This window comes from Balaenoptera musculus, chromosome 5 (assembly GCF_009873245.2).
Source record: "Balaenoptera musculus isolate JJ_BM4_2016_0621 chromosome 5, mBalMus1.pri.v3, whole genome shotgun sequence".
In the NCBI taxonomy this organism is placed as follows: Eukaryota; Metazoa; Chordata; class Mammalia; order Artiodactyla; family Balaenopteridae; genus Balaenoptera; species Balaenoptera musculus.
This window is the reverse complement of record NC_045789.1, coordinates 140178284-140203881: the sequence shown is the minus strand read 5'-3', so window position 1 is coordinate 140203881 and position 25598 is coordinate 140178284. Positions and strand designations below refer to the sequence as shown.

Sequence of the window (25598 nt, the reverse complement as noted above, 5' to 3'; positions counted from 1 at the left end):
ACGCAGCGGTTTCCGCTGCCGCCGCTGCCGCAAGGCCCAAGCCCAACCGAAGCCCTCCTGAGACCCACGCGAGACCTGGACGCGGGATCTGGGCGTGGCCCGAGGGCTGCGACTCCACGCCTGCGCACCAGAACGCGGCGCCGATCCCGCCAGAACTCCTGTGCTGGAAGGTACCAACCCGGGAAGAGAGGGAGGTTAGAATTAGACTTTCCCCTCTGCGGGTTGTTTTGGCTGGACGTCGGGGAGGAGGAACATACAGGCGAGGACCTGGCCTCGCTCTTTCCAGCGCTGCAATCTCCAGCGATTCTCCTGAGGGCAGCGCGTTGTAGCCCAGGACCTACGTGGACCCCCGGGCGGCGCCGAGGTGGGTGCGCCGGGACGCCGGCGCAGGCGCAGAGCGGTGGGAGGCCGCTGCCGACAGGGTCAGGTGAGGCCGCGCCTGAGGGTTGGGTGGAAGTGATCGTGTGGAGGCGGGATGTGCATCGACCTTGAGACGCGGTGCGCTGAGCGGACAGGCTAGGTGGACCAGGTGGCCCCTCGTGCCCTCCATTATGCGGGGCGGGGGGAGGTCAGGGTGAGGGGCCCTCAGTGCTCGCCATACTGGAAGTGGGAGGCGGAGGGTCCTTTGGGCCCCGGAGGATGAGGGCCGGGAGACAGGAGGGACCAGAGGAACAGCAAGGGGGTCTGGGCAGTCGGAGGTAGGGGATGGGAAGCTCTGGGGCCGGGGCATTAGGAGACCTGGTAGCCCAGGACGGAGGTTAGGATCAGGATGGGGTGTGAGTGGGGCCCAGGGCCCACTGGCTGGACCCCATGGTCGAGGTGGGCCGGGTCGGGCCAGGCGCCGTTGCTTGCCTCGAACACGCACATGTGAAAAGGCTTGACCTGGGGGAGGTTATTTCGCTTTTAAAAACGGTGGATAGGGGAGTTGGTGGAAGGGACTCTCTGTACTGGTTTTTGCAACTTCTGGTGAGCTTATGCTTATTTTAAAATTTAGAAGAAATAAATGGAAGTTGCTTTTCGTAGAATTACACTCCTTGCGGGATGCCCCATCCTCTCCAAAGAGCAGTTTCCATCCGCCTGTGGAGGTGGATCAGAGTGGGACCCACTGAGAAAACTTGGTTCAGAGAAAGCCTCTGGGCCATTCACTTGTGTGGAGAAAAGTGGCCATCTTTCAGGGAAATAGAGAAATGCAGAGATTCAGGACCACTCTAAGTGGAACGCCGTGGGGAAACGAGGTACTCCCTCTGTCCAGTGCTGTAGCCATGACCCTCGTGTGGCCGTTGGCCTTTGAAATGTGACTGGTCCAAATTGAGATGTGCTTTGATTGCAAAATACACCTGGGTTTCTAAGACTTCCTATCAAGAAAAGAATGTAAACTACCTCATTAATAATTATGTATTGATTACATGTTAATATGGTAATATATTTGATCCATTGGGTTAAATATAGGTCACTAAGGTTAATTTTACTCTTTAAAAAAAAAACTTTTTTTTTTTAAAATTAATTAATTTATTTATTTTTGGCTGTGTTGGGTCTTTGTTTCTGTGTGAGGGCTTTCTCTAGTTGCGGCGAGTGGGGGCCACTCTTCATCGCGGTGCGCGGGCCTCTCACTATCGTGGCCTCTCTTGTTGCGGGGCACAGGCTCCAGATGCGCAGGCTCAGTAGTTGTGGCTTACGAGCCTAGTCGCTCCGCGGCATGTGGGGTCTTCCCAGACCAGGCCTCGAACCAGTGTCCCCTGCATTAGCAGGCAGATTTCTCAACCACTGCGCCACCAGGGAAGCCCCCAAAAAAATTTTTTTAATGTGGCAACCAGAAAACTTAAAATTTACATATATAGCTCACGTTTTATTTCCGTTGGACAGTGCTGACCTATACCAAGTTTAAAATAAGAACTGGATCATGTATTTATTTTATCAAACTCAGAAGCCACATTGTTAAAGTGACATTTTATCAGTGTTACAATGATATAACATCAATTCCAACCTCTGATGTCTTTGAAATCAGAAAAGTTATGCACGCTTATGAATATATTTTGATATTAACTCAAACATGCAAGGTAGAAGGTAGTTATTTGCCTTTATTAATATTTTTAAACAAGTTTCTTAGCTATAAAGAAGTCTTTAAGGTACTTTATTTGGAAAATTCCAACTGAGATAAAGATTAGTGTTTGTGCAAAGGCCCACCATAAAACGTTGCTGTTTGTATCTTCACTGGTCATTCGAAATTCTTCTTCACGGTCCTACGCAGAAGAGAAATAGGCAGGTTACGTTTCTTAAGGTACTTCATGCATGAATTTTAGGGGAAGGTGCTGTATGCATTCAAGGTACTTAATGTCACCCAGGTAATCTCTTATGCCAAAGTGCAGTATCATTTTCTAAGCCAAGGGGTGTTGTTAGTCAAAGACAAGGAGGAAGAGTCAACCTTATAAAACACACTTTTGTGTTTTGGCGTAAAATATCAGGTATTTGATCTATTATTTATATGTTTTATTTGTTACCATCAAACAAAGTGAACATTACCTAATTGATAGATGTTCATCATTCAGGTTCTTACTTTACTTTAAGCTGGGCACTGTGCTCATTTTATTTTCCAGATAAAGAAACAGAAGCTTAGAGACGACAGAACGTTAGTGAGTGGGGGGGCAGATCTGAGCCCACATCTGACCAGGGTCCACTGAGCACAGTGACCCAGGAAACACATAATGTCACAAGAACAAAATAGTGATTTAGAAAGTGGGCACACTGAGACTCTGCAGCTATGTGGGGTGTGTTTGGAAACGCTTATTTATTCATCCTGTAAGCTCACACCCCAGAGGCGAGTGAGCCACAGTCGCCTTCCTAGAGGAGCTCACGGTCCCGCGAACAGTGAGAGAGCACTGTCCCCCCATCCCCTGCATGTCCATGCAGTCCTAGCTCAGAGAAAGCCCGGGAAACAGGCAGTTTACTCTTTCCTTGGTTCGGGGGCTTCGTGGAGAATCACGTGCTGGGCAGGAAGAGGGAGCATAAGCTGAATAGGCAAACTGACCCTTTGATAGTTTTGTACTTTGACTATTTGCTCCATTTGCTCAATTAGATGTTCAAGCTTGAAGCTAACTTCATTAACTTTGTCCTTTGCTTGAGCAATGGCTGCATCAAGGTCATGTTCTCCAACTCGAATATCTAAGTGGATCCGCTGTGCAAACAGTAAAAAGGAAGAAACATGTTTTTAACATGGCTCACTCTTCTTCTTTGCTTTTTCCCTCCTTGTGTCCTCCCATTCCTTCCTTTTTCTCCACTCTCCCTTTTTGAGAGCAAACACTACTTCATTCTCGAGCTCTCTATTTTTCTTCACCGCCACTCTATTCCCTGTTATACTCAGTAGTCTTTCTTTGTAATAATAATGCATTAAATAGTACCTGCTGACCTGAAAGAGTACTTATATTAACCATAGACTGTTAGGCAAGAGCCTTTGGCCCTGAGAGAAGTTGATTACTCTCAGGAGAATGTTCTTTACATATAACTAAATTTCTGATGCTAAAGTACAAATTCTCTTCATCTGTTCTCAGCACATTTAGAAAATAGCCAATCACCATCTACCATGTAAGAGTTTTATTTGTTGGAATTCCATTATTAATTCACCCTTCAGCCTTCAATTGTTTTCAAGCCTGAATAATCACAGTTCTCTTAAGCTTCCCTCCCAGTTCTCCTTTTTCAAGCCCTTTAATCAACTCCGTGGCTCTCCTTTGAACCCCTTCCAAGCTCTCCAGCTCCCCCTTTGGTTGCTGTGCTGAGATCTGGGTATAATGGTTCTGCATATCATTGTCACGCCTGAATAGTGCTGACGCTGCTCATCAACAAGTACACGGAGGCACAGACTTACCAGCTTACTCCCTCCAAATGACACAAGCCTTGTAGAATTAGATTCTAAGCAAATGATGTGTTCGCCAGGTAAATGTGAAGTGAAATAGAATGTTCCTTGTGGGCCATATAACCTTGACAGTAATACCTAGGATTGAGGATTTCCATAGTTTAAGTTTATTATTCTCTACTTTCCATTAAAAAAAAAAATCAGCCCCATGTAATCTAGTGAAAACTGTGCAATTCTTAAAGAAGAAATCAAATGGCCAATAACATGAAAAATACTCAGTCTTGCTGGTAATCAAAAAAATACAAACCACAGTAAGATATTCCTTGTTGGTTTTCAGATTGGCAAAGACTTAAAAGTACCTGGGGCGGGGATAGTATGGAGAAATACTATCTCTAAACACTGTTTTGGGAATGTAAATTGAACAACCATTTCAGAGAGTGCTTTGGCCAAGTGTATAAAACCATTCACCCAGCAGTGCTACCTGTAGAAATTTATCCTATGGGAATGCCCAAATGGACAGTTATATGTAAAAGGATATTCAGTGTGATGTTATTTATTTAAAAATATGCGTTTTGAAATAACTCATACCTTTTAGTGTGGATTGATTAAATTTAGGCAAAGCCAAATGAAGAAATGCTAGGTAGCAGTAAAAGAGACTATTACACCCATATCTATATTAAAGGTGTCCACAATATTCAGGGATAGTCTGTATAGGATCCTATTTTTGTAAAAAGTATCATTTGTAAAACTACACGTGCTTAGAAGAAGATTCTAAAGAATATATACCAAGTTATTAGGCAGTTATATTTGTTGGGGAACTTTGACTTTTCTGTTTAGTACATTTCTATATTGTTTGGCATTTTATAAATTTATTTATTTATTTATTTTTGATGTGTTGGGTCTTAGTTTCTGTGCAAGGGCTTTCTCCAGTTGTGGTGAGCAGGGGCCACTCTTCATCGCGGTGCACGGGCCTCTCACTGTTGCGGCCTCTCCTGTTGCGGAGCACAGGCTACAGACACGCAGGCTCAGTAGTTGTGGCTCACGGGCCTAGCCGCTCCGCGGCATCTGGGATCTTCCCAGACCGGGGCACAAACCCATGTCCCCTGCATTGGCAGGCGGATTCCTAACCACTGCGCCACCAGGGAAGCCCTGTTTGGCATTTTAAAAACAGTTATAGGACTTCAAGTCTGGCATATAAGGAGCTTGGAAGTTGTCCCTCTGTCTTAACAAGTAAAAAGCTGCATAGAAAGAAAATCAGTTCTTAGATCTGTCAGAGAATTGAGGTCACAGGGTAAACTGCTGCCACCAAAATTGGAGAGGCAAGCAAATACAAAGAGTCACAACTTACCTGAGCAGAAACCTCTGTGGGAACCAGTACAGGTTCCTTTTACCCAGCACATCACGTCCAACTTTCAACAACGACAGAAAAATAATAAGACATACTCAAAGGCAAAAAACACAGTTTGAAGAGACAAAACAAGCCTCAAAACCAGATTCAGATATGGCAGGGATATTGGAATGATCATATAAGGAATTTAGAAAACCTATGATTAATAGTCTATGGTCTCTAATGGAAAAAGTAGACAACATGCAAGAACAAATGGGTAGTGTGAGTAGAAAGATCAAAATTCTGTGAAAGAATAAAAAGAAATGCCAGAGATCAAAAACACTGTAGCAGAAATAAAGAGTGCCTTTGATAGGCTCATTAGTAGACTGGACAGGACTGAGGAAAGACTCTCTGAGCTTGAGGATATGTCAACAGAAACTTTCAAAACTACAAAGCAAAAAAAGACTGGGGAAAAAAAGGAACAATATCCAAGGACTACGGGACAACTATTAAAGGTGTAACATACACATAATGGGAATACCAGAAGGAGAAGAAAGAGAAAGTAACAGAAGAAATATTTAAATAAAGACTGAGAATTTCAAATTAGTGTCAGACACCAAGCCACAGAGCCAGGAAGCCTAGAGAACACCAAGCAGGATAAATGCCAATAAAACTATACCTAGGCATATCATATTAAAACTGCAAATATCAAAGATAAAGAGGAAATCTAGAAAGAAGCCTTATTTATAGAGGAGCAAAGATAAGAATTACACCCGACTTCTCCTCAGAAACCATGCAAGCAAGGAGAGAGTAAACATTTAATGTGTTGAGAGAAAAAAACTCACCAACCTAGAATTCTGTATCCTACAGAATTCTCCTTCAAAAGTAAAAGAGAAAGATTTTCTCAAACAAAAGTTGAGGGAATTTGTCCCTGATAGACCTGTCTTACAAGGAATGTTAAAAGTTATTCAGAGAGAAGGATAATGATATTGGTCAGAAACTCGGATCTATGTGAAGATTGGAAAGCATTAGAGAAGGAATAAGTGAAGGTAAAATTAAAACTTTTATTTTTCTTATTAACTGAGTTAATAGATATGTCTTTCAAAATAATAGCAGCAATGTATTTGATGATTATAGTTTATATATAAATGAAATTAGCAACAGCAAAGATGCAAGGGATGGGAGATAAGAATTAGGATTACTTTGTTATTATAAGGTACTTGTACTACCTGTGAAGTGATATGGTGATATTCAAAAGTGGACTTGGAGTAGTCGTAAATGTATATTGCAAACTCCAGGGCAACCACTGACAAAAAGTTAAAAGAAGTATAACTATGAAAGGAGATAAAATGGAATCGTAAAATAATTAAAACCATAAGAGACAGAAAAAGAGTGGAAAACAAAAATAGGAACAAATAACAAGGGCGATAACTAGAAAACTAATAAATATGATGAATATTAACTCAGCTATATCAACAGTCACTTTGAATGTCAGTGGTCTGAATGCACCAATTAAAACAGATTGTCAGAGTGGATCCAAAAAAAAAAAAACCAAAACCCGACTATGTATTGTCTACAAGAACCCCTCTTTAAATATAAAGACACATATATATTAAAAGTTAAGGGATGGAGGGACTTCCCTTGCTGTCCAGTGGTTAAGACTTTGCCTTCCAATGCAGGAGGTGCGGGTTGGATCCCATGGTTGGGGAACTAAGATCCCACATCATGGTCAAAAATCCAAAACATAAGCAATATTGTAAGAGATTTAATGAAGACTTTAAAAATGGTCTACATCAAAAAAATCTTTAATTTAAAAAAAAGTTAAGGGATGGAGAAAGATGTATATGTCAACTTTCAGCCAACTTTAATCAGAAGAAAGCTGGAATAGTTATATTAACTTCAGACAGAGTAGACTTCAAAACAAGGAAAATTATCAGGGATAATTACATAATGGAGCATTACATAGTAATAAAGAGGTCATTTATCCAAGAAGACAAACCTTACTGTGTATGCATCTAACAACAGAGTGTCAAAATACATGAAGCAAAAACTGATAGAACTGCAAGGATAAATAGAAGAATTTAGTACTATAGTTGGAGACTTGGATACTCCTCTATCAGAAGTGGGCAGATCCAGCAGCAGATCAGTAAGGACACAGTTGAACTCAATGGCACCATCAACCAGCTGGATATAATCAATATCTGTAGACTGCTTCATCCAACAAAGCAGAATACACATTCTTTTCAAGCTCACATGGAACACTCACCAAGACAGACCACATTCTGGGCCATAAAACACACCTTAACGCATTTAAAATAATAGAAACCATACAACGTATGCTCTTAGACCATAAGGGAATTAAAGTAGAAATCAATAACAAAAAGATAGCTGGAAAGTCCCCAAATATTTAGACATTAAACAGCATACCTCTAAATAACACATGAGTCAAGGAAGAAATCTCAAGAGAAACAGTATTTTGAATTGGAAGAGAATTCTGGGAAGATGGTGGAATAGGAGGCACCAGGAATCTGTCTCTAGGCAACAATTACACTGGAAGAATCTGTCTGATGGAACTGTTTTGGAACTCTGGAGTCTATTGAAGGCTTGCAACTTCCAGGGGAAGACTTGGATGGCAAGTTGTGGTTAATTTTGGTCAATATCAGCTCTTAGAACAGTAGTAGCTACCTACCTCCCACCCCCCACCCCCCTGCCAGCCACATGGCAGGCAGCTGCACAGGTGTTCCTGGAGCAGCTTGCATGCATCTCTTAGAAGCCAGGGTAGGCAAAGAGGACCGTGTCCTCCAAATGTCAGGGATTTTTGATGTCATCATATAGAAGGGATTCTCAATAAGATTAACAGATTTCTCATCAGAAACTTTGGAGACCAGAGGCAGTGGTCGGATACATTCAAAGTGCTAAAAAAAACCCAAACAACCAGAAAAAGCCAACAAGCACATGAAAAGATGCTCAACTTCACTGATCATTAGGGAAATGCAAATCAAAACTACAATGAGGCACTACCTCACACACATTAGAATGGCTGCTATACAACAAACAAAAAAATGTACTGGCAAGGATTCAACCCTTGTGCATTGTTGGTGGGAATGTAAAATGGTGCAGCTGCTGTGGAAAACATTATGGTGGCTCCTCAAAAATATGAAAATAGAATTATCATATGACCCAGTAATTCCACTTCTGGATATATACCCAAAAGAATTCAAAGCAGGGTATCAGGATATTTGTACACCCATGTTCATGGCAGCATTATTCACAATAGCTAAAATGTGGAAGCAACACAAGTGTCCATTGACAGATGAATGAATAAGCAAAATGTGGTATATACGTACAGTGGAATATTATTCAGCCTTAAAAAGGAAGCAAATTCTGACACATGCTACAACATGGATGAACATTGTGGAAATTATGCTAAGTGAAGTAAACCAATCACAAAAAGACAAACACTGTATGATTCAACTTATATGAGGTATTTAGAGTAGTTAAAGTCATAGGGGAGTTATTGTTTAATGAGTATAGAGTTTCATTTTTACAAGATTTAAAGAGTTATGAGGATGATGATTATACAACATTATGAATATATTTAATACCACTGAATTGTGCACTTAGTAATGGTTAAGATGATGAATTTCATGTTATGTGTATTTTACCACAATTTAAAAATCTCAAAAAATATTTTGAACTGAATTAAAATGAAAATACAACTTAATCAAAATTTGGGGGATACAGTCAGGGAAGTATTTACAGGGAAATTTATAACATTGAACACATATTAAAAAGAAAGAAAGATCTAAAATTAATCATCTAAACCTAGGGAACTAGAAAAAGAAGAGCAAACTAAATCCAAAATAAGCATAAGAAGAGAAATAAGATCCATGCTAATAAAAGCTAATGCAGAAATCAATGAAAACAGGAAATAAGTAGAGAAAACCAATGAAACAAAAAGCTGGTTCTTTGAAAAGATCAATAAAATCAATAAACCTCTAGGTAGGCTAACTAAGAAAAAAGGAAGACCCAAGGTAATAATACCAGACATGAAAGAGGAGTCTTACTGCAGGTCTCATGGACATCAATAGGGTAGTAGAGGAATACGATGAACAACTCTGTGCTCACAAACTTGGTAACCTGGATGAAATAGACCAATTCCTTGAAAGGCGCAATTTGTGAAAACTCACACAAAAATAAATAGACAATCTGGATAGGCTGATATCTAGTAAAGAAATTGAATCGATAATAACTTTCCAAGCAGAAAGCACCAGGCCAAGATGGGTTCACTGGTGAATTCTACCAAAGATTTAAGTAGGAAATCAGACCAATTCTCTACAATCTCTTCCAGAAGTAGAGAGAATACTTTCTAAATCATTTTCTGAGGCCAACATTAGCCTAATACCAAAACCAGAGAAAGACACAAGAAAACTATGGACCATTATCTCTCATGGACATAGATACAAATATTCTCAACAAAATATTAGCAAATTGAATCCAACAGTGTATAAAAAGAATTACGCACCATGACCAAGTCAGATTTATTCCAGATATGCAAGGCTAGTTCAACATTTTAAAATCAATTAATGTAGTTCATCACATCAACAGGTTAAAGAAGATCACTTGATCATAACAATAGATATAGAAAAGGCATTTGACGAAATCCACCATCCATTCGTGGCAAAAACTCTCAGCAAACTGAGAATAGGGGAACTTTGTCAATTTGATTTAAAAAATCTATAAAAACCTTACAGCTAACATACTTCATAGTGAAAAACTAGAGGCTTTCCCACTAAGATCAGAAACAAGGCTAGGATTTCCTCTCTAGCTATTCCTTTTCTTTTTTATTATTTATTTATTTTATTTTTGGCTGTTTTTGGGTCTTAGTTGTGGCATGCGGGATCTTCATTGCAGCACGTGGCCTTCTCTCTAGTTGTGGCATGCGGGCTTCAGAGTGCGTGGGCTCAGTAGTTGCGGCACTCGGGCTCCAGGGTGCATGGGCTCTAGTTGTGGCATGCGGGCTCACTAGTTGTGGCACGTGGGCTTAGTTGCCCCACGGCATGTGGGATCTTAGTTCCCCAACCGAACACGCGTCCCCTGCATTGGAAGGTGGATTCTTAACCACTGGACCACCAGGGAAGTCCCTCACTATTCCTTTTCAACGTCATACTTCAATTCCTAGCTAATGCAGTAAGAGAAGAAAAGAAAACAAATGGTATACAGGTTGGGAAGGAAGAAATAAAGCTGTGTTTGTTCACAGATAACAGGATTGTCTATGTAGAAAATTCAAAATAATAAACAGAAAACTTACTGGAACTAATAAATGATTATAGCAGGGTTGCAGGATACAAGGTTAATATGTTAATCAATTTCTCTATATCAGCAGTGAACAAGTGGAATGTGAAATCAGAAACAATACCATTTACATTAGCATCTCCCCCAAATGAAATACTTAGGTATAAATAAAACAAAATATGTTTAAGAGATATATGAGGAAAACTAAAAAACTGTAATGAAAGAAAGAAGATAAAATACATGGAGAGATATCCTGTGTTCATGCCAGGAAGACTCGATATTGTGAAAAAGTCAGTTCCTCCCAACTTAATCTATAGATTTGACACAATCCCAGTCAGAGTGTCAGCAGGTTATTTTGTGAATATCTTCAGGCTGATTCTAAAGTTTCTATGGAGAGGCAAAAGATCCAGAATAGCCAACACAATATTGAAGGATAAAAATAAAGTCAGGGAACTGACATTCCTGATTTCAAGACTTACTATAACTGTATAGCACAGGGAACTCTACTTAATGCACTGTGGTGACCTAAATGGGGAGGAAATCCAGAAAAGAGGAGCTATATGTGTATGTATAGCTGATCCATTTTGCTGTATATTAGAAACTAACACAACATTGTAAAGCAACTATACTCCAATAAAAGTTAATTTAAAAGAAGACTTACTATAGTGCTACAGTAACCAAGATAGTGTGGTATTGGTGAAAGAACAGACAAATAGATCAATGCATCAGAGAGCCCAGAAACAGACCCATGCAAATATAGACCCACTGATCTTTGACAAAGGAGCAAAGGCAATACCATGGAAAAAGGTAGTCTTTCCAACAAATAGTGCTGGAACAACTGGACATCCATATGCAAAGAAATGAATGTAGACACAGACCTTACACCTTTTACAAAAATTAACTTAAAATGGAGCATAGGTCTAAATGTAAAATGCAAAACTATAAAACTATTAGAAGGTAACATAGAAAGTCTAGAAGACCATGGATTTAGTTATGACTTTTTAGGTACAACACCAAGAGCACGATCCATGAAAGAAAGAATTGAGAAGCTGGACTTAATTAAAATTAAACTTCATTAAACATTTAACATTAAAACGTTGAATTTCATTAAAATTAAAAACTGCTCTGCAGAAGAGAGAGCTGTCTGTCTCTCTGTCAAGAGAATGAAAAGACAAGCCACAGACGGGGAGAAACTATTTGTAAAAGGCGTATCTGATAAAGTACTGTTATCCAAAATATACAAAGAATTCTGAAAACAACAAGAAAATGAGCAAATTAATTGAAAAATGGGCAAAAGATCTGAACAGACAACTCACCAAAGAAGACATATAGATGGCAGATAAGCACATGAAAAGATGCTCCCCATCGTATGTCATTAGGGAATTGCAGATTAAAAACAACAATGAGATACTTCACACCTATGGGAATGGCAAAAATCCAAAACACTGACAACACTAAATGCTGGCGAGGATGTGGAGCAACAGGAACTCTTGTCACTGCTGGTGGGAACGCAGAATGGTGCAGCCACTTTGGGAGACAGTTTGGTGGTTTCTTACAAAACTAAACATACTTTTACCGTACAGTTCTGCAGTCTTACTATTTATTTACCCAAATAAGATGGAAACTTACGTCCACATGAAAACCTGCACACAAATGTTTACAGCAGCTTTATTTATAATAGCCAAAATTTGGAAGCCACTAAGATGTCCCACTGCATGTGAATGGATCAGTAAACCATGGTATACATCCTGACAATGGGATATTGTTCAGTGCTAAAAAGAAATGAGTTATCAAGCCATGAAAAGACACAGAGGAAACTTAAGTGCATATTCCTAAGTGAAAGAGGCCACTCTGAAAAGGCTGCCTGCTGTATGACTCCAGCTGTATGCCATTTTGGAAAAGTCAAAACTGTGGAGACAGTAAAAGGATCAGTGGTTTCCAAAGGTTAGGGAGGGGGGAGGGATGAATAGACGGGTTCCAGAAGATTTTTATGGGAGTGAAACTACTCTGTGTTGATACTATGATGATGGATACATGTCATTACACATTTGTCAAATCCATAGAATGTACAACGCCAAGAAGGAATCCTAATGTGAACCATGGGCTTTGAATGACTATGATGTGTCAGTGCAGGTCATCAGTTGTAACAGCTGTGCCATTCCAGTTCTGCTAGTGGAAGAGGCTCTCTTCACGTGGGGGCAGAGGGCATACGAGAACTCTACTTTATGCAGAATTTTGCTGTGAACCTAAAACTGCTCGAAAAGATAATCTATTAAATCACTTTAAAAACAGGTATGTATTACACATAGAAAAATGCAACCAAGATTCTTTTTTTAAATCTTTCAATTTTGATTTGGAGAAAATTAAAGGATCTTGCCATGTACTTAATTTCACTTAACAGAGTGTTGATAGGGAAACTTTGTTAAATAAAAACTGCATTCAAGAATCAGATTTTGCAATTGATTTCTAATTTTTTATGAATAGCAGAATACTCTTCCCTGGAAAAATATCCAGTGATGACTCATCACCTGTTAAATTCAATTTCTGAGCCTTAGTGTTGTGTCAGGGTTCTACATAGTCTGCTTCCAGTGAATATTCAAGTCAGCAAACATGTTAGTCAGCAATGCCTGTTAGTTTGGTGTGTTAGAAAAAGACGTGCTTGAATTTAGACCTCAGTGTTTCCACTTGCTGATGATGTGATCTTGTATAAGTCATTTTACCTCTCAGGACCACAGTTTTCTCTTCTGCAAAATGGAATAGGAATATTGGACACGGAATAATGGACAATGGAATACAAAACGCATAGTTTGAATGGTGCATGTATATTGTCATTGTCTGCCCTGCCTACCCTACCAGCCATGTTACCCCTTGGCCTGCCAGTCACCTGCCGTAGGAAGGGACATGTGTTCAGGTTAGCGTCCGAGAGTACCCTGCATCCAGGCACATCGACCCGGCTAGGAGCAGTCCGAGTCCTTGTCGGGGTGCTGTTCAGGATCTTCAAAGAGGATCTTAGCTTGTTAGGAATGTTAAACCAGAGCTGTGTCTGGGCCTCTTACTTCCAAAAGGAGAGAGCCTTCCTGAAAATCAGGCCTTTGGGGTGAGAATTTTCTCTCTCTCCTGGCCCGTGGCAAATATTTGTTGGATGTTTGCAGAATGAAAACACTTCTCCCATCTAGAAGGGGGTATTGTTTCAAGTAAATGTGTTTTTTGGAGAATGAAACAGCTCTGTCTTAAAAACAGTGAACAGGTTTTTCTGCGAAAGTGTTTTGTCCAACTAAAATTTGGGTTCTGGGTTTAACAAGCTATGGAGACATTTCCAGATCAGTCATGAAAGGTTACAGGGAAGGACAGCAGAGAATTGTGTTTTGGTTTAACTGGGCAGGAAGCGAAGGAGGCGGGGGTGTCAGGAGGAGAGGGTAGCTGTATGAGAATTCGGAAAATGGCCCCAGTGGAACTGTTGTCACGGAGGTGCCCGGTGTACCAGGAGAAGGCTGCTACAGTGGGCAGGAATCAGGTGTCCAGTGGTCCAGTTGGAATGGAGTCTCCTGGCCTCCACGTGAGCGGCGGCGTCACAGTGTCTGGCTTGAGCGCAGCCCTCATGAGGACTGGAAATTGGGCCCGTCTACATCAAGTACCCTCTCCTTGCCAGCTGGAGACATGCCTGTCTGTTCTGTGAGGCTCTGCTCCACCACCATCCTGCTACGTCATGAGCACATCCCCAGGACAGCAAGTCCAAAGGGAAGTAGTTCCTGCAGTCACGCTTGAATTACTGGATGGAGCAGGTCACAGTACCTTGAGCTGGCACGGTGGGGAACAACATCTGCTGCGACCGTTGGACAGAGGAGAAAATGGAGGCTTAAAGCAGTCAAGTAACCACTCAAGGTTCAGCTTGTAGATGACCATCTACACTTCCACCTGGCTCCGACTCCAAGATCCACATTCTTTCCTTTAGACCGTGGTGCCTTTTCTACTCTGCAGCTCCCAGTGAGGAGGCACCCTGTGAGGCCAGACAGACGCAGAGGCAGCATTCCTACAGAAACCCCACCAGACAGGAGGAGGGAGAGGCGGCCTATCTGACCCTCGTGTCTGGGTGAGGCTGTGGCACCTGCAGAGCAGGTGAAGCCTGGCCCTGCACGACCAGAGGGATGCATTGGCCCTGTGGGTTCCCTCTGCCCAGTAAGACCAACAAAACCTCAGGATGATGAGTGCGAGTCCTGCCCTTTGTATTGTTCCTACCTTGTATGTTAAGGAGTCTCTGTTCCTCAGCTAGACTATAGGCTCATTGAAGGCAGGCACTTTCTGTGTCTTGGTGCAGTGCCGCTGTCAGGGCTACACACGTTAAAAATGAAATGCTGGATAGTGAGCGCTGTGTGGAGATTTAAAGTTTGTGGGTGTACATGACACATGACTTTTCAGAAAATAAAAGATTTCAGTAGCAAGACAAAAAGTGTGTTTTACCTCATCATTGTAAGTTGTAACAGTCACAAACATTCCCAAACCAGGAGCAGATTCAAGGAAATCGTGTCTGCCCAAGTCCCACCGTTGTATCTTGAAAGTCCCTGTTTCAAAAATATAAGACATTTATTTTTATTTATTTTTTAAAAGTCTTTATTAAATTTGTTACCATATTGCTTCTGTCTTATGTTTTGGTTTTTTGGCCACGAGGCATGTGGGAATCTTAGCACCCTGACCAGGGATCGAATCCACACCCCCTGCATTGGAAGGCGAAGTCTTAACCACGGGACCACCAGGGAAGTCCCTAAGACATTTATTATAAAATAAGTTAAGAAATAGTTATATATGATTACTGATAAATGAATTTTTCAAATTATCCAAATCACAAAATACTGTTATTTTGAACAGCTTATATTTTGGTGATTAGCTTATGTAGCAGAGAAGGAAGATTCTGCAATACAGAGTTCTTGGTCCTGTTCTCACTCTTTTTTGTAAGTCGCTTCACCACTCCAAGCCTCAGCATTCTATTCAGAAAAATGGGCATAATACACATCGCTCCTAAGCCTCAGAGTTGTGAGGACTGTTGAAAATAATAAAAAGTAGCCTATGAAAGCTTTGCACCTGGAATGTAAAATTCCTGTGGGTCGGGCCTGAGAGGCCTTCCCAGCATCTCCCCCACAGATCTCCTGCCTTCCACTTCTTCCTCCTGTAGCTTAACCTACTTGCTTCTGGCGCAGTTCCTTCCTAAAGAACAGGTGTATTCATATCGCATCCTTCCTTTTGCTGCATCCAGGTGTTCCTGCTAAAGTTCGCATCACTGGGAGAGTGTCCCACTTGATCCCTTTAGGATGTGATAAGTGTCATGTGGCTTAACTTCCCCCTTGTGCCCTTGAAAGTTAAGTGGGGAATGAAAAAAGGGCTAACATTTATTGAAAGTAGCTAACAATACCTGATGTGCCAGGTAGTGTCCTAAGCACTTAATGTGCATCAGCTTATTTAATGTGCTCTGAGGATAGCAGCGTGGACTCTTGAAAAACGCAGGGGATGGGGCACCGACCCTCCAAGCAGTTGGAAATCCACGTATAACTTATAGGTGGCCCTCCATATCTGTGATTCCATATCCCCTGATTCAAGCAGCCGTGAATCATGTAGTAGTGTAGTATTTACTATTGAAAAAATCCCACGAGTAAGTGGACCTGCGCAGTTCAACCTGTGTTGTTCAAGGGTCAACTGTATTTTTACAGTTGACAGGTCATTTGACAGGTGTATAGCAAACACCTCCCAAGGGGATAGCACTGTTTTAGGAGCTGAGGACACAGTGAACAAAATAGACAATGTCTTCGTTCCCATGGAGAAACATACAACTAGTAAATATATAATGTTGAAGATGTTAAATATGCTACAAGAAGAAGCAAGAGACAGGGTAGGAGTGGTAGGGGACTTGGAAGCATTATGTGGGGAAGTCAGGGAAGGCTTCTCTGATATTTGAGCAAAGACCTGAAGGGACAGGGGAGTAAAAATAATATCCGCTTTAATAATATTTGTTTATCACATATATGCAGATTACATCCGTATCTATCTATAAATCACATTCAGTGTTAATTGTGTGCCAAGCACCGTTCTAAGAAATTTACACATGTAATCTGAATTTTCATGACAACAGCGCTATGTAGGTAGATACCATTTTATGACGATTTTACATGTGATGACACCGAAGCATAAAGTAATTTGCCCAAGGTCACGTACCTAGCAAGTAGCAGAGTCAAGATTCAATCTAGGCGGTGTAGTGCCTTTTTCCTTACTACCTCGTGATGCTCCCTCCACTGGGGAAAGATCGTTCCATGCAGGAGGGCATGCAAAGGTCCTGGGGCAGGAGAATGCTTGGAGTGTTCAAGGAACAGCAGAGTGCTGGAGTGAAGTTAACAGGAAGAAAATCACAGGAGATGAGGCTGAAGGGGTAACGGGCCAGATCGTGGATGGTCTACAAATCCTTTTTAAAATTTTGGGGAAAGGCTTCCTTGGTGGCACAGTGGTTAAGAATCTGCCTGCCAATGCAGGGGACATGGGTTCGAGCCCTGGTCCGGGAAGATCCCACATGCTGCGGAGCAACTAAGCCCGTGCACCACAACTACTGAGCCTGTGCTCTAGAGCCTGCGAGCCACAACTACTGAGCCCGCGTGCTACAACTACGGAAGCTCGTGTGCCTAGAGCCCGTGCTGCACAACAAGAGAAGCCACCGCAATGAGAAGCCTGTGCTCCGCAACAAAGAGTAGACCCCACTTGCCACAACTAGAGAAAACCCGTGCGCAGCAACAAAGACCCAACACAGACAAAAATAAATAAATTCAAAAAAAGAAAAAAGACCCTATTCCCCCCCTCAAAAAGAAAATTGGGAAGTAATTGGGCGGGTGAGTGAAATGATGTGGCTTTCATTTAAAATTTTTTTTCGCATGGAGTAAGGAATGAAGAAGGATCAGCAGTGGAAGAAGGGAGGCTATTGTCGTAGTCTAGGTGGCTTGGACCAGGTACTAGTGGCAGAGGTTGTAAAAAGTGTTGGATTCTGTATTGTCCCTATTTTACAAGATGGAAACTGAGTGTCAGAGTCATAGCCCAAAGTCACACAGTGAATAAGCTGTAGGGGCAGAATTAGAACCGAGCCCAGAACCACACTGACTCCCTGGGAGGCAGACGGAGACACATCCCTGATGGGAATCTCACCCTGGACACGACCGCACGGGCAGCCCTGAGGAGAGAGCGCGTTTCCTGGGACGGGCAGGTGGCAACGCCCCTGAGCCCTGCCTACACTTTGGAGTGACTTCAGTTTAGGCCTCACTGAGCAGTCCTGGTTGTCTTGTCTCCACAAGTTTGTTAAATCTGTATAGTGTACATTATAGACTGTTTAGAATGTTCCAGCTGAAGAGGATCTTTAAAAAAGGTGTCATTGGTGATACCAGAAAAGATGGAGTAAGCCCATTCCACCCTATTTCTCCCGCTAATTACAACTAAAAACCCTGGGCAAAATGTCTAAAGCAACTATCAGAAGACTCTGAAAGGTGGAGAAAGGAAGGTGACTGCCAAGGACTCAAAGTGTGACTCAGCTGTGAGTTCCCTGTTTGCCCCCCACCCCCATATCCTGGCCTGGGTGCTGGAGCAAACAGCAGTCCCCACCAAACTGAAAGAGAGACAGGGAGGAGGAAAGAAAACCCGCTCAGGAGAAGTCTGCTCTCTCGTGCAAAAGGATCTGGAATAGGGTGACCCAACAGGATGGAACCCCTTTGACTACACCTGCCCTACTCCAGACGAACCCTGTGAAAGAAACGGCACCCTCTCCACAGGCTGCTTCATGTGGGGATTGGGGTGAAGACCTGTGGCGATGCCTGACCTGCACTTAGTGAAGGACAGTGAAGAGGCAGAGATGGGGAGGATTACAGGGAGGCGGGAGCTGGAGAAGGCGGTTTTTAAATCTGTGTATGGGGTGTCCTGGGCACGCCCCTAAGCAGCCTGTACATGAGACCAACCAGAATAAGTACAGCAAAAGCTTTGAGAATCCAACCATGGTGTGGAAAACACCCAGGTTTCAGATTGGCCTCTGGGTAGCACGCAAGCAGGGTAGGCCAGAATAGTAGTGCAGAGTCTCAGAAAAATAAGGTTAGGATGTGTGATCTGAAACTAAATGGGTTGACTACTTGTTAAAATAGAATATTTAAATAGGAACCAGAGTTATAATACTCAAAATGTCCAGGATACATTACAAAATTACGCACCATGTCAAGAACCAAGAAAGCCTCAACTTGAACGAGAAAAGACAGCTAGTAGACACACCAAAATGACATAGACATTGAAATTATCTGACAAGAATTTTAAAGTCATCATAAAAATGCATCAACAAGGAGTCTGAACACCCTTAAATGGAAAAGTAGAGAGTCTCAGAAAAAGAGATATAAAAATAAATAAATGGACACATTAGAACAGGAAAAATATAATATTTGAAATTGAAAAATAACCAAATGGACTCAATAAAAGAATAGAGATGACAGAGGAAAGAGTCAGTGAACTTGAAACTAGATCAATGGAGACTTCCCTGGTGGTCCAGTGATTAAGACTCCGTGCTTCCACTGCAGGGGGCGTGGGTTCCATTCCTGGTCGGGGAACTAAGATCCCACATGCCGCATGGCATGGCCAAAAAAAACCAAAACCACAAACAAACCAAAAAAACCTATAGATCAATAGAAATAATCAAATCTGGTCAATGGAGAGAAAATAGATTGAAAAAAAAAAAAGAAACTCAGTCTCACGAACCTGTGGGACAATAATCAAAGGTCTATAATTTGCAAGTCCCAGAAGAAAGGAGAAAGAGTGTAAGGCTGAGTAAATACTGGAAGAAATGATGGCTGAAGACTTCCCAAACTGGGTGAAAGAGATAAGCCTACATACTCAAGAAGCTAAGTGAACCCTACAAGGCCAGACTCCCCCAAATCTACCACCAGATACATCATGATTAAATTTCTCAAAACCAAAGGGGAGGGTGGAAAACCTATGAAAAATAGCCAGAGAGAAACACTGCATTACTGGTGGGGAAAAACAATTGGAGTAACAGCAGACTTCTCATCAGAAACATGGAGGCCAGAAGGGAGGGGCACATTTCCAAGTGTTGAAAGAAAAAGAATTGTCAAATCTATATCCACCAAAAATACCCTTCAGAATGAAGGCAAAGTATTCTTAAGGTCAAGGAAAACTAAGAGGATTTTTTCACTAGAACACCTACTGTAAAACAATTGCTAAAGGAACTTCTTCAGACAGAAAGAAAACGGTAAGACGGAAACTTGGAATAGCAGGAATGAAGGGAGAACAATGGGGAAGTCAACACAGGGGAAACCACAATAGAGTATTCTCTTCCCCTTTAAAAAAAAAGTTGTTTGACAGCTGAAGGTAAAAAAAAAATCAGCATTGCCTGGTGTTGTTCTCAAAGTATGTAGACATAATATTTACAACAACTATGTTACAGGGTGGGGGGCAGAGGGACTTACATGGTCATAAGGTTTCTATATTCCTCTCGATATGGTAAAATATTGATCCTTGTAGACTGTGGTAAGTATGTGTATTGTAATCCCTAGAGCAACCACTAATAAAAACTATACAAAGAGATACAGTGAAAAATACTATAGGTAACACAAAATGGATTACAAAACACTCAAGTGACCCACAGGAAGATACAAAATAGAAAATGGGAACAAAACCCAAAGGGAGCAAAAAGAAAACAAATAATAAAACAGCAGACCTAAATCCTGACATATCAATAATTACATTACATGTAAATGGTATAAACGGAGATAAGACAAAGATTGTCAGAATGGATTTTTTAAAAAATGAACCAACTGTTAGGTCTTTGAGAAAATCACTTTGGATATAATGCTATAGGTAAGTTAAAAGTAAAAGGATAGAAAAGACATATCATTACGACAGTCAAAAGAAAGCTCACGTGACTCTAAATATCAGATAAAGTAGACTCCACAGCAAAGGAAATTACCAAGGACAGAGAGGGGCCTTAACGTAATGATAAAGGGGTCAATTCAATATGAAGACATAACCATCCTAAATGCATCAACAGTTTCAAAACACATGAAGTAAAACTGCTGAAAGGAGACGTGGACGAGTCCACCCCTTGGGTCGTCAGCGCTCCTCGGCCGTGGACAGGGCTAGTGGACGTGGGAGAGCTGACTCGCACCGTCCACCAGCAGGGCCTGCTTGGCATTTTTGGGATGGCCCCCAAACAGCAGGGTACACATTTCTTTTCAAGTGCACGTGGAACTTTCACCAAGTTAGGCAACAAAGCCCTAAACCTGACACGGCACCTTTGCTGAAGCAGCCGAACGTTCCTGGAGAAAAGCACACAGCCAGGCAGGCGGACGGCCGCCTGGAAATGCCTGCGTGGGTTCCTGTCCTCCGGGACGACGGGTCTCCTCGGGAGCCTCTTCCAGCCCCTCCCCCGTCCGGGGCTTGCCTTGCCCACGTGGACGCACTCAGCGTCTCTGTCTTCCACCACGAGCACCCTCTCCCCGGCAGCTCACCGCCCTCTGCCTCCCCCTCCCTGTCCTCTAGGGCTCTGCTCTTGTCACTCTCCCCACACTCACCATCCGCCCTCTTGTCCGCGTGCAACTGTCCCAGTGCCGCCCCCACCACCCGCATTCTGGGAGGGGCTGGAGTCTGGGGACGTGCGGCGTCTTCCTCTGTGGGCCGCCTGGGCCCGGACTGAGCGAGGGCAGGGCTCGCTGAGGATTTGTACGTGTTCGATAAAGGATTTTGAATGGATGCGCACCCGTGGCCCCTGGTTACAGCGCCGGTGTTCCTGGCCCAGAGGGAGGTGTTATGCCCGATGGCTACCACCAGGTGGCAGAAGAGTAGCACTGCTCGCGGGTGACTGGGCCTGGCGGTCCTCCCAGCGTGGACAGGACAGCCCATGCGACGGGCAACCAGAGCGGGCCAGGCTGCCTGACGTGTTTCTCATCAGGATAACAAGGGTGTATATCACTTGGGGTGTGAAGACCCAGTTACTATTTGTAAACAGCTTAATGCAGCACTTAGCACATTGTAAGCGCTATGCAAGCACTTGATGAATTATTCCTTACGTTATTATTGGGCTTTTGATGTCAACGCCCATTAGGGCCTACAACCCTGGAAAGTCGGTATAATAATACCCACCTTTACAGCCGAGTCTACAGGACTTGTCTAACACCACCCAGAAAATAAAAGGCTGAGCCAGGATGAAAACTCTGCAGGCTCGTTTCCCAACTCAGCGCTCGGCCCCTCATCACAAACTCCACCCCTGCCCTGCACGCAGCCCCGGGCTGTGTGACGCGCGTGTTAAACCCCAGGTGCAGTCCTGGCAGAACTTCTGCGCTGACCTAGCTCCCCAGGGGCCCTTCCTCCTGGGGGCTCCACTCAGTGACCCTGGCTGGGAGCTGTCGGGTGGCAGGCGTGAGCCGCGTGCCGCAGGAGGCCAGCTGCCTCCCTGGGACCCTGTGTGCGCCCCTGTTCAGGCCCTCGGCTCGTCCTGCGACCCCTGAGGCGGCTGTGCCTTCTGCTGCAGCCTGTGAGTCCTTGAAGCTGGAACTGAGGGCCATCTGAGTTGATGCTAGAAAAGTAAAATGCATCTCTTGTAGGAATTTTGGAAAGTAAAAATCCCCTCCAGAAGTCTTTGGTATTCAGTATTACCCTTCTAACCTTTTCCCTGTAAGTACACATCGTATATTTTATAAAAAAATGAAATCATACTGTACATCTCTGATTTGATTTTTCCACCCAATTTTTTTTTTTATTGATTTCCTCACCTTTAACACTATTTTTATTTTTATTTATTTTATTCATTTATGGCTGTATTGGGTCTTCGTTTCTGTGCGAGGGCTTTCTCTAGTTGTGGCAAGCGGGGGCCACTCTTCATCGCAGTGCGCGGGGCCTCTCATTATCGCGGCCTCTCCTGTTGTGGAGCACAGGCTCCAGACGCGCAGGCTCAGCAGTTGTGGCTCACGGGCCTAGCTGCTCCGCGGCATGTGGGATCCTCCCAGACCAGGGCTCGAACCCGTGTCCCCTGCATTGGCAGGCAGATTCTCAACCACTGCGCCACCAGGGAAGCCTATTTCCACCCAATTTTTTTGTGACCATGTTTCTTTGTCCTTAAATGTTCTTCTGTAACCTAATTGAGGTCTATTCAAAGAGCTGAAGAAAGATCCAGTGTCGTTTGTCCAGTGCTGAGCACAGAGCTCTACAGACAAACTGGCCCCGCAGTGTCTGAGGAACGAGTGAAGGAACTGGGATGGGCCGCCTGGCAGGAGGGCGTTCAAAGCCAGCCCATCCTGTTGACCCGGGTGCAACCTGGGCATAGAAAGCAGTTGCTTCCAACAGTCGCCGTGAATACAGAGTGGCCTCTTCCAGATGCTCCAGGCTCCCTGAGCACCTTGGATTCCCTCTGACCTGTGAGCCTTTTTGAGATTCTTTCTGTGTGGAGGGAGCGCAGGAGGTGACATGTCACTGACCGGACGTGAGCACACACTTCCTACACCACACACCCCACCAGGGTACAGTCAATGAGTAATTGCCACCAAATCACCAGCCAAAACATTGCTGACATCCCAAACACCCCCGTGCCCCTCAGCATCCATCCCCGGAGGCCACCAGCCCTCTGACTTGTGAAGACACAGCATTTTTGTGTCTTTGTACTTTATACAGTACGTGTCCTCTTGGGAACACCGTCAGCGTGCGTTGGGGGCTTGTCCGTGTTACATGCAGGTGTAGACCATCCCTTGTTGCTGCTGCTCAGGGTCTCGTTATGTGAACGGATGACTTTATTTTCCATCTGTCCGTGGATGGGCACTGGACAGGCCTGGTTTGGGCCATTTCGGGTCGTGCCTCTCTGAAGATTCTTGTGCAGCTGAGCACGTGTGTGCATTTCTGTTGGGCATGTCCTGCATTTGCCCAGCTTGTGGACGGGGCCTGTGTTCATCTTCGGGGGGCACCATGTTGGGGGTGAAGTCTGCAGCCTGGAGTGGGGGTGGTGGTGCACACCTACCGGCACACTCGGTTTTCTCACTGGTGGGTGCGTGGCGGCGTCTCATGGGCTTTGTGTTGCCTGGTGGGCACGGAGTCAAGCGCCTTTCCACCTGCTCCTGGCTGTTTGGGTTCCCCCTCCTGTGAAGTGTCTGCTGCTCTTCAGCTCGTGTCTCCCTCCCATGGATGGTCCTCCACGCTGGTCCCTTCTGTGCAGAGGTGTGCATCTTAGTTGCACACTCGTTCTGGGTGTCAAAGTTGTGTCACCAAGGAGAGGCCAGACGTGCAGACACGTCTCCCGAACCCGTGTCCGTAGAAACCGGGGGTGTCTGCAGAGGGAGGGCCTGGGGCAGGCGGGGCGCCCAGAGACGTTGGCGCCTCTGAGGCGGCAGAAAGAGCAGCCGTGACTCTCGTGGCTTGTGCGCTCCGAGGCTGGAGCGGGGCCTGGGAGGGGTCCAGAGCGTCAGAGCCGGCGCGTGGGGTGGGGCCCAGCCGCCAGCTCCTTTGCTGGGAGGTGGGAAAATTCTGGGGGGCTTCCTAGCCAACTAATTTTTAATTTTTTAAAATTGTGGTAAAACATATATAACAAAATTTAACATTGTAAGCATTTTAAAGTGTGCAAATCGATGGCATTAAGGATGTTCACGTTGCTGTGCAGCCATCCCCATCCGTTTCCAGAACTTCTCCACCAAACAGAAACTCTGCACCTGTTTAAGCAATAGCTGCCTTTCCCCTCCCCCTCTAGCTCCTGGTCACGTCACTCCTACTTTTTGATTTTTGAATCTGACTCCTCTAGGGACCTCATACAAGTGGAACCACACAGCATCTGTCCTGTTGCATGCTACAGTGGGTTCCGAATTTCATTTTTATTCATTTCACTCCTTTTCACGACTGAATAATATTCCACTGTGCCATGGACCACATTTTGTTCATGCATCCGTTTGTTGATGGACACGGGTCGCTGCCTCCTTTGGCTGTTGTGAATTATGCTGCCCGAACGAGGGGTCTGAGGGTCTGTCTGGGTCCCCAGCCTCACTCCCAGGTGTCCTCTCGGCGGTGGGGACACTGGGTGGGCATCTGCAGTGCTGGCTCACGTTCCCGAGCTCCCCGGGCTCAGTCTGAGCCTGGCCTCACCTGGAGGCTCCCCTCGCCTGGCCTCTCTCCCTCCTTCTCCTGGGGGACGCCCCCTTAATGAATCACTTGCGCTTGACTCCTTGGCTCGGGGTGGGGGCTTCAGCGGGCACCCAGCGCTTGACCCCCTGAGGTGCAGTGATGAGCGATGATCCTCGTTCAGCTTTGCTTCTTCCTCCTCCATCTCCTGGTCTGGCTGAAGGTTTGCACTCTGAAGAAAGAGAACTACAGAACCCTGGAGACTTTGGCCGAGTGCAAGAGTCATATCCAAGGACCCTTTGGAAGGGAGCGACCAGGAGCGAGATTTCATTGCTTCTGAATTCTAATTCTTTTCCTTTTAATGAACAGTCTCCCACGTGATCACTGTGCTCCACGGCACTTCTCACCTTCTCTCAGCGCCTGACTTTTATAAGAACTGACAGCCTTGTTTAAAAAGTGTCTCCGGGGCTTCCCTGGTGGCGCAGTGGTTGAGAATCTGCCTGCTAATGCAGGGGACACGGGTTCGAGCCCTGGTCTGGGAAGATCCCACATGCTGCCGAGCAACTAGGCCCGTGAGCCACAACTACTGAGCCTGCGCGTCTGGAGCCTGTGCTCCGCAACGAGAGAGGCCACGATAGTGAGAGGCCCGCGCACCGCGATGAAGAGTGGCCCCCGCTTGCCGCAACTAGAGAAAGCCCGTGCACAGAAACGAAGACCCAACATAGCAATCAATCAATCAATCAATTAAAAAAAAAAAGACTCCTCATTTCCTCCTCTTCCCCTTTAAAAAAGAAAAAAAAATTGTATCAGAAACTTTGAAATATCTTTCTGTTTCATCTTGATTTAGATAATAGAAACATTAAAAAAAAAAAAAAAAAAGTGTCTCCGCACTTCCCTGGTGGTGCAGTGGTTAAGAATCCACCTGCCAATGCAGGGGACACGGGTCGAGCCCTGGTCTGGGAAGATCCCACATGCCGCGGAGCAACTAAGCCCGTGCGCCACAACTACTGAGCCTGCGCTCTA

At 44.1% G+C, this 25598-nt stretch overlaps 1 protein-coding gene across 1 annotated transcript; it reads right to left on the bottom strand.

The window, feature by feature from the left end:
• Positions 1–729: 729 nt before the first annotated feature.
• On the bottom strand, positions 730–21178 carry LOC118895367 (transmembrane emp24 domain-containing protein 11-like). The gene is made up of 5 exons (XM_036852272.1): positions 21056–21178; positions 14928–15028; positions 3026–3172; positions 2151–2240; positions 730–882 (listed from the first exon to the last, which is right to left on the bottom strand). Exons 1-5 carry the CDS (start codon positions 21108–21110, stop codon positions 730–732), a joined length of 546 nt encoding a protein of 181 aa, XP_036708167.1. The 5' UTR covers positions 21111–21178.
• Positions 21179–25598: the final 4420 nt, after the last annotated feature.